This window comes from Anabrus simplex, chromosome 1, assembly GCF_040414725.1.
Source record: "Anabrus simplex isolate iqAnaSimp1 chromosome 1, ASM4041472v1, whole genome shotgun sequence".
Classification (NCBI taxonomy): Eukaryota; Metazoa; Arthropoda; class Insecta; order Orthoptera; family Tettigoniidae; genus Anabrus; species Anabrus simplex.
The window spans coordinates 304,566,217-304,578,227 of record NC_090265.1 but is presented as its reverse complement, the minus strand read 5'-3'; the positions used below and the strand labels follow the sequence as shown (position 1 = coordinate 304,578,227).

The 12,011-nt window shown below is 41.2% G+C and overlaps 1 protein-coding gene across 1 annotated transcript in view; it reads left to right on the top strand.

The window, feature by feature from the left end:
* The window catches only part of LOC136864566 (zwei Ig domain protein zig-8), a 729,461-nt gene that overhangs the window by 545,475 nt on the left and 171,975 nt on the right, over nt 1–12,011 (top strand). Inside the window, exon 6 of the mRNA XM_068226246.1 lies at nt 5,816–5,984. Coding sequence (XP_068082347.1) covers nt 5,816–5,984 — 169 coding nt within the window. The remainder of the gene's footprint in view (nt 1–5,815; nt 5,985–12,011) is intronic.

Genomic DNA, 12,011 nt, shown 5'->3' with positions numbered 1-12,011 from the left:
CACCGGGGTACCAGATCTTGACCCACAGAAGTTCCACGTGACAGTAAAACTAGCGAGACGAGGGTGGAGTATTTGAGCAATACCACCGGACTGAACCGGGATCAAACCTGCCAACATGGGCTCAGAAGACCAGCGCCATTTACCATTTGAGCCACTCAGCCCGACGAATGTAGGTAAGCCTACTTATAGTCAGTGAAGTTGTTTGTGTAACTGAAAATTACATATATTTCAACCTTATCCGTCTACCTTCGTAGTCTAGGGATTAGTATAGTAGCTTCCCGCTCGGTTGGAATGTATTTTATTCTCAATATTTTCGAAAATATTACAACAAGCTCGAGGGACCAGATATTTAAAAATTCCTTTCTTCGCCATCTATAATTTCCCGTAGTCCCCATCCTCTACTCCATATCTATAATGGGATGCATATAAGGTAAGGTAAGGGTTATTCTGCCCGAAGGCAGGTCCGAACCTCCGCAGAGGTGTTCCTGAGCCGGAGTTTACGTGCGGTAGGGTGGCCAGTTCCTTTCCGCTCCTCCATTCCCTTACCTCCACCAACAGCGCGTGGCAACCCATCCAACTCCTGACCACGCCCAATGTTGCTTAACTTCGGAGATCTCACGGGATCCGGTGTTTCAACACGGCTACGGCCGTTGGCGAATGCATATAGACCATGAGTATTTCCTTCCCATCTTAGCCTCAAGAAATAACAAAATAGGGCAGACACCATAGAGACCCAGGTTATAAAAATCGTGCCCACCTTAACCTTCCTTCTCTCTCATACAAACACATTCAGACACACGCACGCACGCACGCGCGCGCGTTGATTTACAGTGCCGTCCATGGTTTCTCATTTCCACACCAGACAAATGCTAGGGTTTTAATCAAGACCACAGATGCTCCTTCCCAGTCCTAACTCTGTCCTATCCTATCGTCTCCATAAGACCTATCCGAGTCGGTGTGACGTAAAACCGACATCAAACAAAACCTAGCAATATAGACATAAATATGATTTTAATATAGGCGTGGTTAACTCTCATTTCATATTTATATTATTTTGTAAATGATTCAAGTGAAACGGATTTTGTACAATTGGAGACAATACCAGGCTGAATTTTAGTGCCGAGGTTATGTTTTACCTTCTCAAACAAGGGCATGATATTTTTGAACTTTTATTCCAAAGAAAGGAACATCGTGATCACAGCACTACGTACTTAAACAATGCTTTGTTTTCACCATCACTTCAATTGCTGTAAGCTTTAAGGGATCTCAGAATACCAGAATGTGCATGGGTGGCGGTTCGTTTATTTACGAGTATAGCTACTGGCATGAGTATCTTACATTTAAGCACTCATAAATCCGAACCACTTTTACTGAACTTGGATCCTGCAAATTCAGTCAAAAAATGTGAGCGTATAACCAGCTACAACGTCGTTTGTGTGAAACATGCTTCTTGTACTAGCAGAAATTTCTCAAATTTAGGTGGGGAGTAAAGTAATTGGTTGTTATCTATGGAAACTCCCCCCCCCCCAACCATAAACGTATTCACCCTATGCCTGTTCATCGTGCGTTCGAAATTTAGGAACATTAACTCTATCCACCTAGGGATGGGGGGGGGGGGGGTTACTCAGAAGGAAAAGTATGTCTTTAATTTAGCAGTGATGAGTTGACATGGATATCGTGAGCCGTGGCGGATGGGAACATCTCACTCGATGCCTGATGGTAGCAGCTGGATACCCGATAACGACCGAGTAGCGTGTGGCAGGAGATGCTCCATAACCACGCACCCTCTCCTTGTTAATAGCTTGCTTGCGAGCCCGACCAGATGTGAGAACTGAAGAACTTGGTGTCCTAGTCGTAACTGTTCGTACACTGGGTGTATAATAAGTTAGATCATATAAATAATAATATTGTACAAACTACTAGTCACTAAATTCACTACTGTTGTGACAGAAAGATAAATACACACCGTCATATATACTGTTTTACCTGTGAGTCCAAGGAGTGTAACTTGGATGCTCAACTATTCTAGTGAAGTGGTTTGGCACGACCTACTGTACAATTGGAGGAGTTAAGTGCAGACCTAACCCAAGTACTTTCAGCTTCAAATGGGTTACTTTCTTTTGAGAATTCTCAACATACTTTGACGTAAGAGATTGAGTCAGGTTCATTTCTATGGTTGGTGTATAATATGTAATAATACAGTATTATTAGGAAACTAACTTGTAGTTGTTTGAGTCATCAGTCCATAGACTGGTTTGATGCAGCTCTCCGTGCCACCCTACCCTGTGCTAACATTTTCATTTCTACGAAACTATTGCATCCTACATCTGATCTAATCCGCTTGTCATATTCATACCTTGGTCTAACCCTACCGTTCTTACCGCCTACACTTCCTTCAAAAACCAGCTGAACAAGTCTTGGGTTTCTTAAGATGTGTCCTGTCATTCCATCCCTTTTTCTCGTCAAATTCAGCCAAATCTTCATTCGTGATTTGATCTATGCATCTCACCTTCAGCATTTTTCTTCTGTAATACCACATTTCAAAAGCTTCTACTTTCTTTCTGCGCTGGTTATCGTCCACGTTTCACTTCCATAAATGCCACGCTCCAGATGAAAGTCTTCAGAAACATATTTCTAATTCCTATATCAGTGTTGGAAGTGAACAAATTTCTTTTCGTAATTAAGCTCTTCCTTGCTTGTGCTAGTCTGCATTTTATGTCCTCCTTACTTCTGCCATTGTTAGTTATTTTACTACCCAAGTAACATTATTCATCTACTTCCCTTAAAACTTCATTTCCTAATATCATATTTCCTGCATCACCTGCCGTCATTTGACTGCACTCCATTACTTCTGTTTTGGACTTATTAATTTTCATCTTGTACTCCTTACCCCAGACTTCGTCCATAACATTCAGCAACTTCTCGAGATCTTCTGCAGTCTCATATGAAACAACAATATCATCGGCAAAATCTCAAGGTTTTGATTTTCTCTCCTGGGATTGCGATTCCCTTTCCAAATTCCTCTTTGATTTCCTTTACTGCCTGTTCTATGTAAACATTAGAAAGGAGAGGGGACAAACTGCAGCCTTGCCTCACTACTTTCTGAATTGCTGCTTATTTTTTAAGCCCTCGATTCTTATCACTGCAGGCTGATTTTTATACAGATTGTAGATAATTCTTCGTTCTCGGTACCTGATTCTGATCACCTTCAGAATCTCAAATAGCTTGGTCCAATCAACATTATCAAATGCCTTTTCAAGATCTACGAACGCCATGTATGTGGGCTTGTCCTTCTTAATTCGATCCTCTAGGATCAGACGTACAGTCAGGATTGTTTCACGTGTTCCTACATTTCTTCTGAAACCAAATTGACCTTCTCCCAACTCAGTTTCAACTTGTCTTTCCATTCTTCTGTAAATAATACGTGTTAAAGTTTGCAGGCATGAGATACTAACCTAATGGTGCGATAGTTTTCATACTTGTCAGCACCGGCCTTCTTGGGAATAGGTATAACAACATTCTACCTAAAATCGGATGCCACTTCTCCTGTTTCATACATTTTACACACTAAATGGAATAACCTTGCCACGCTAGTTTCTCCTAAAGCAGTCAGTAATTCATAGGGAACATCATCAATTCCAGGTGCCTTGTTCCTATTTAGGTCTCTCAAAGCTCTGTCAAATTATGAACTCAAAATTGGTTCTCCCATTTCATCAGCTTAAGTACCAATTATTCTCAAGGATTGTGAAAAAGGATGACAAATTTAACTATTTTATCTTTAAGATAGGCCAAGAAACACTGCATACAGGAAACTATATTATTTCCCTTCTCCTACAGTTTCCCTCTTATTGTATTTTATGTTATTTTTCTATATTATTTGTTCTTTCAAACAACGAACGTTTACAAATTGTGATCAGAATATAATTTCCTTGATTATTTGCAATTATATCAGTTCTGTCATTAAAGCTGTCTCGTCGTTAAATGTACGAAGTTAATTTAAGCGAATTTTCTCTTGAATTTATTTCAAGATAAAGTTTACCGTTTTAAAAATATCATCAACAAATTACGAGTCGTAGGAATATTGCTGTGTTAGACAATCGAAATGTAGAATAATTTTGCTTGCCTGTGGGTCTACAAAACGTCTGAATGACGTGTTTATGCTGATCGACAGATACATTTACCAATTAATTCATAAACTGCAGGTAACTAAAGAAATTAACCTTATATTCTGAAGAATTAAAATACAACTGACCTTGCTTTAATGTCACCACAATAAAACGTCAAAGGTGATTATGAATAGTAACCAAACTTAGGTAATAAAATTAAGTGAGAATTGTAGTGAACAGTCCACATGAAGAATCAAATCATACTTTATACTTCTTCGGACTTTTGTTGATATTTTTGTTTATTTATACAAGATAAGAAGTTACAGGCGATTTGACGATACAATGCAGAAATCCTCGAACACTTTTTATTCAATAATAATAATAATAATAATAATAATAATAATAATAATAATAATAATAATAATAATAATAATAATAATAATAATAATAATAATAATAATAATAATAATAAAGGACAGGTCACAGAAGCTGGATTGCAGGCCTTCTGAAGCAGTGCTATCTAGGAGACCTGCCTGACAATTTTGATAATCGTATCGAGTTACTGTCTAGCAGCGAAAGTAGAACTCTTCACCATACTTCATAATGTTGAGTCGTTTCTATCGAGTGAACACGGAATACGCCACCAGGGATATCTAATCTACCAGAAAAATTTGGTGTGGAATGCCAAGTTTATTCCCGCTCTCCAAAAATCGGATTTCTCTTCCCGAATCAAAAACATAGACATAGGGTCAAGAGTTGTACACGTCACCCCAGATCTCCTAAAAATTCGCATAGGCTGTGTATACAACACGGCCGCAAATTTTAGGCGTGACAGCATGTGCATGTTGAGTCATGAAGTGAAAAGTATGTGCCGAATGCAATAAATGTATTCGTAAATCGGAGAAAATTGAATGAAACACGATGCTCGCTCAGTATCACTGCATCTCCGCGGCCCCATTGGCCAAGCGAGATGTGTTACAACATGATGGTGCGGATGGCGTCATATCAGCGTCGGCGGTACTATGATCATTTTGTGAGGTGTATATCTCTTGAACAGATGGAGATATATCGATGATCCCTTCACCCTTGTGTTTGGCTTGATGATCTATATTCTTTTGATATTTCAGCCATATGTGTACAATAGGATTGGAGACATCGGCTTCGACGGTCACTTTTAGACTCAATATTCAAATTTTACGCGGAATTAGTAACGCAATACTGAGTGGAGTGTATGTCAGTTCAGCACTGAAGTGACACCTAAAACAAACAACACGTCAGCCAGCAACAGCCAGTCTCGGGCAGCGCATCGCAAGCGCCGTGTCATCCCACGCCTGTGGGGGAGGGACTCAATGAGCGTGTTTCAAACGAGTGTGACATGAGTCAAGAGATAGTAGCTGCATAAAGATACAAAATCGATTGCTTTGTGGTTTATAGCCACAGATCAGTAGGATGTTATACTGAGGTCTGTTTTCATTGCGCAGTGTTTCAGTTCATACACCCATTCGGTTGAAAACTTTGTCACGTCAAAATTTGTCTTAAATGCTACACTAAATCATACTATTTTATAAGGTTTATGCACATTTGTACTGCACAAGAAACGCTAACACAACCATATTCCACATTCAGGACAGCTTACAGATACCCAGCGATTTATCGTTAGCATGACACCTGGGATAAAATGTTGTTAATGATATGTTGCTTGTTGACAGGTCATCAGCTACGACTCGAGTCGAGGTGGGGTGAGTGTCATCACGGAAAAAGGAGAGGTGACCACCAGCTACCTGCTGATCCAACACGCCGAGCTGTCCGATTCCGGCAAATATTCGTGCAGCCCCTCCAACGCCGACGTGGCTAGTGTCCGGGTGCACGTACTTAACGGTACGTAATACACATGCATACAAGCATTCCTGAAGTTCTGTTAAAACTATCTGCGTACTAGGCTGACCTTTTCTTCATTTTCCCTTGTTCTTTGACGTTGTATTCTCCTCCTATCCTCTAAATTTTTATTTGGAAATTATGTATCTCCTATTTGTTCTATTTAACAAAGGTGGAGTATTTAGTATTAATTTTGACACATTCCACATGTCTTGAAACAGTTAAGATATTTTCATTACTTTCCTTGTATTTCATTACTAAAATAGAGATCATTCAGTCAATTATATTTTTAACTTTCTCTTCATTTGAAGACTTAAAAATTAATTTAATGCAGAACGATAAAGTGGTTGGATTTCACATACAGTACTTTCTCATATTCACATAGATAAAGTAACCTGCAAAAACCTGTTGGCTTCATTATTTAAGAATTATATCTGTGTGTGATAATTCTCCTGCACTAAAAGGGATCATACATGACATCAGGAACTATCGTCCTGTTAGTTTGCTCTCTGTCCTTTACAAGGTTTTCACCAGGTACTGACAAATAGAATCAGTTCAACACTTGATTTTGCCCAGCCAATTGAACAAGCAGGTCTTCGCCGAGGTTTTGGAACAATCGACCACATACTAAGCCTTCGTGAAGTTAACAGCAGAAGTAATGAATATCAAATGCCTCTCTGTCTAGCCTTTGTGGACTTTGAAAAGGCTCTTGACTCGGTGAGCCACACTGCTGTTATACAAGCCTTAGCCGAACACGGCGTCGATGCTGCCTACATACGAGTACTCCAGCATATTTTATAAAACCTCTTCAGCCTTCTTGAACGTCAGTGTGCCAACAACGGATTTTTCAAATTCAAAGGGGTGTAAAGAAAGGCAACCCCATATCTGCCAAGCTGTTCTCAGCAGTATTAGAAATGGCCATGTCAAAAATCAACTGGCAAGGTACAGGAATCAATGGGAAAAGGCTGAACAATTTAAGGTTAGCAGACGACATTACACTTTTGGCCAACTCTAATACAAGATCTTGTCTCAGTCTGTCAAAAAGTGGAACTATCCATGAACCTTTCTAAAACCGAAGTAATGCTCAACAAATGGACCTCAGCAGGAAAGCTACACGTGTGAAACTCCACACTTGGACATGTTAATGAGTATGTCTATCTTGACCAGCTTGTAAACATGAAAGGCGACCTATGACCGGAAATCATACGATCAAACTAGGATGGCAAGCCTACGGAAGAAATTCTTCAATCTTCAAATCCAACATGCCAACCCACCTAAAGAAGATAGTCTTTGACCTGAGTGTTCTCCCTATGCTGACTGACGGTTGTGCAACCTCGACATTGAGCGCGTTTGTTAAGCAAAACTCAGAACAGATCTATGGAACGGTTTATACTAGGCTTCACGAAGAAAGACAGGAAGAGAGCAGATTACATCAGGTCAGTCACAAACATTGACATTTTAGAAAGGGTGGCTACCCTAAAATGGCAGTGGGCAGGCCATGTTGCTCGGAGAACTGATGGTAGGTGGACAAAGCTTGTGATTGAGTGGAGTCCGAAAGATCATCTGAGACCAAAGGGAAGACCACCGGACGTATGGGATAAAGACATCCGGAGGATTACTGGGGTTAATTGGCAGAACATCGCTCAAGACCGTCCCAGATGGAGAGATCTTGCTTCGTACTTAAAGAGGCCACATCGCAAAAAGATTGAATATGGCTGATAGTGATCTGTGTGTGTGTTGTTCTACCCGTTGCTATTTCAACTAAGTACAAATTACTATCATTAACATGAATCCTAATTCAAAAAACTGTCATAAAAATATATTCACCTGAAGGCCATAAAATGCAATGGAAATCTAATTATTTGAAGTAGTGATATCTGTATGTTAAATATCTAGTAAATAAGTCACATCAAAGTACTGTGGTAAAAGTGATTTTTTTGTTTTACGAAATTAAATGTTCCTGTCAGTTCTATAATTGACGTCTAATATTTTGTCCCCAAAAAGTATTAGATACACCTCCTATTAATTCTGCTGCCTTTGTACTATAATTCGCCTTCCATGTAGATAAAATCCCTGTGGATATTCACAAAAAGTATATCTCCCTTTCTTAATCCGTTTATCCTGCGGGTTGGTTTTTCCCTCGGACTCAAGAAGGGATCACACCTCTACCGCCTCAAGGGCAGTGTCCTGGAGCGTGAGACGTTGAGTCGGGGGAATACAACTGGAGAGGAGGACCAGTACCTCGCCCAGTCGGCCTCAACTCCACAGGGGCCTTGTAGGGGGGAGATATTGGAAGGGATAGACAAGGAAGAGAGAAGGAAGCAGCCGTGGCCTTAAGTTAGGTGCCATTCCGGCATTTGCCTGGAGGACAAGCTGGAAACCATGGAAAATCACTTCGATGATAGCTGTTACCGCGTTTTGATGGTAGGTAGAGGTGTAAGAAGGTGCGGGCGTGAATGGGTCTCAAACTACGGAATCAAAGTTAACGTAAAATTTAACAAGGTTATATTTTCTTTTCAATATTAAGTAATAACAAAGAACAGGTACTTAGTAGCCGAAACACAATTTGAAATGTACAATTGCAGGGGTTACAGAGTTTGGGCTTCGAGCCCTGAGTTCACAATTTTTGAGCAACTAGCCCAACTTTCCGATATACAAATTTTGACAAAGGGGCAGAAGACCCCAATCAAACCCTGGAGCACTTGCTCCAAATTACACAGTAAAGCCTCCTCGAGGCACACAACACTCCGTTTCCAAAAGAGCCACTCGCTCTTTCATTTAAGCCTTTCCCAGGCCACACCAAACTCCACCTTCAAGTTGTCCGTCAACGGACATAAACACAGGGGTAAAATACCCAATCTACTGAGGTCTATTAAATGAAAAGCAGGTTAATTAAATGACCTCTAAAACAATTTGGGAGGAGGCGAGCTTGCACTCCTAATACACTTTGATTTTAAGACCTACTTTGGCTCTTAGGCCACTGATGCAAGGGCTAATCCCATACTACAGAGATGACTTAGAAAAGAACAATTTGTTTTACATTATCGAAGAATACGTTGAGGAAAATAAGTTCACCTCCGAACAATATGAGTGTGAGCTCGAGAGGGTTAGCACTCTCTATCCCAGAATGTAGCTTTACAAGAGAATCGAAGAAAAGAGTAGTTACATTTTAGGAAAAGGTTACATGGTAGAACGCTTCGCACCCGCCCCGAGCGTTAAACTGCTGAGCAAGAAAAGAAAGAATTTATTAATCGGCCATTACCTTATTGTTGACCGCTGCAGAAGAAAGAGGCGCTACCCGCCTCCTGCGATGTACTTAATACACTGAAAGATGGAACAGAAGTGGCACGGAGACCCAAAAATCAGCAGTTTATAACCTCTCGTGGAAGGTTCTAGGCGTTAGGGGAATGAAAACACCCGCCCACAATTATTTTATTGGCTAGGACCCCGCAATCGATTCAAGTTGGGGGAAGATACATCTGATTGGATAGAAATTAATTTAAGAAATTCGGGATTGGCTACATGCAAAACAAGGGGAAAGAGAGGGGTATACAGCCAACTTAAACAATAACAGAAAGAAATTTAGCAAAGAACAAACATTTGAAATAAAAATTTCTTCAACAAAATAGTTCTTTGACTCCGCACTAGGTTGCACTATTGTTGATCTTCAGTAGTGTCCTCTAGAAGAGAAAGTTCACACTTCTTACCTCAAGCTAAACAAAAACACATCAAAAGTGACACAGTTCAAAAACTCAAAATTTTCCACGTGGTGACATCTTCTGAGAAAGTAGAGAATTAATAGAGTAGATAAAGTTCAACCTTCCTCCAGAAGAGGAGTTTCAACTGGCGCAACTTTTAAATAGACGGTGTAGAGGTGTACCGCCCGGTACAGACCTCCCCCCCCCAAAAGTTCCTCCAGGGGTGACGCATGAGATCAGTTTGAAACAAAGTCCAAGTAATGATGTTGATATGAAGATAGATAGCAGGAGCATTTACAAGATTTCTTAATTCAGTTTCAAAATGTGGTTGTTGCAGGTGAATGAAAGTCTTTATATTTGTAGAATTTGAATTTCTGAAGATAAACTTTTACTACTTAAAAGTGAAGAAAATTTTGCAATGTCCACCAAATATTGTTGTTGAATTCCCAAGTGTAATTATTGCTTATGGTGACTGTCCATGTAGTTGATGTAGATTAAGTTGGATGGCCAGACCGGCCGTTGCAGCTTGCGTCCAAAGGAGGCCGCTCGGACCCCTCAAGTACCCTGAGATACCGCTCGCCCGCACTATGAGGGGAGCAGAGGTGTTGAAATACGCCGCGCCCGCGGTGAACATATACAGGCTGCGGGCCAGTAGCAGGTCGTGCGCCGCACATCAGCCTTGGCCGGGAGGAGAGCTCCGGCTCGCCGTACACATGTCGTCCTCGCTGGAGAGGAGGGGGCCCATCCCCCTCCCCAGTTGCTGCACGGCGCTGCGCGGCTGCGGGGGCACTGAAACATAAAAGCTCGGCGGCAAAATTGTGTTGGACCATCATCTTTTTTTTTTTGAGGGCACAGGCATGTAGATTGAGGGGCCAGCGGCGTGGCGATATCCATGGCATTTCATCTAAGCCAGCCACTGTATTTAGTGGAGCAGGAGACGGGAGCGTGGTAATGGCCGTGACAAGGACAGGATGGCAGTTTAACAATCGGGGGAGGTTTACAGAAATGCTTACATATAAAATAAAATAGAAGGAGCAGAATGCCTTAAAAGTGGAACTCAAAAAAAAAAATATAACCATCATATTCCTATCAAATTATATGAAGCAAGTTGACACAAAATTTACACCGGTTTCACCTGGGACAGGTGAACCCTAAATATCCTCTCGGTGGCTGGATTGCTTACTAACAATGTAACCGGTGTGAGAAAATCGAGAATGATGCATGGCCCATGGAATCTGGGGGCAAGCTTGCCCGCGGGAACAAAATTTTTGACCATAACCTGGTCACCTACCTTCAAAGGGGTGGATCTCCGTCCACGATCATACCTTTCCCTAACCTTTTCATGAGACACTTTAAGATTGGCTTTAGCCTTCTTCCAAAGATCTTTAATGTTATCCGGATCTATTGTCTCGGGTAGAATGTCATTCAGAGACCAGAGGTTAGAGAGCGGCGAGTTGGGAACAAACTTGAACATCAAAGAAGCTGGAGTAAACTTGTGAGATTCATGAACCGCCGAATTCAAAGCAAAAGCTATCCAATGCAGGGACGTGTCCCACCTGGAAGGATCTTCATGATGATAGGCAATAAGTGCAGACCTGAGATTACGGTTAACCCGTTCAGCCAGAGATGGTTGAGGGTAATAAGCAGAAGTAGTTACATGAGAGATGGACAAGTCAAAACAGAATTTACGAAAAAGATTTGATGTGAACGCCTTAGCATTATCAGATACAATATATTGGGACGGACCAAAAGAAGCAAAAATGGAATTTAGACAGGTAATGGTGGACTGAGCGGTAGCCAGCTTAGTCGGAAATAACCAAGAAAATCTGGTAAAACCATCTACACATACAAAGATGAACTTGTTGGCATTACCCTTTGACTGGGGGAAGGGTCCTACATAATCAATATACAGGCGTTCCATGGGGCGCGACGCTTGATGCGAAGACAAAAGGCCTACCTTGGTGGACATGGTGGGTTTACTCAGCAAACAGGATTTACAAGCTTTTACAAGTTCACGGATTTCACCGTCCATACCTTTCCAGATGAACATTTCACGAATCTTTTCACGGGTTTTAAAGATACCAAGATGCCCTCCTAATGGGGTTTCATGATAATACTTGAAGATCATAGGTACCAGAACGGCTGGAACGACAACTTTCATCATCTTATCATGCCTCGATGGGCAACATAGAACACCATTCCTCAGAACATAAGGGACAACCTGTTCCCCAGAAGAAAGGGTTTCCATTATCGGAGCCAGCGTCGGATCTTCACGTTGGTATTTCTCAATATCTCTAAAAAGCATGGGAGCATCTGTTAGGATGGCATTAAC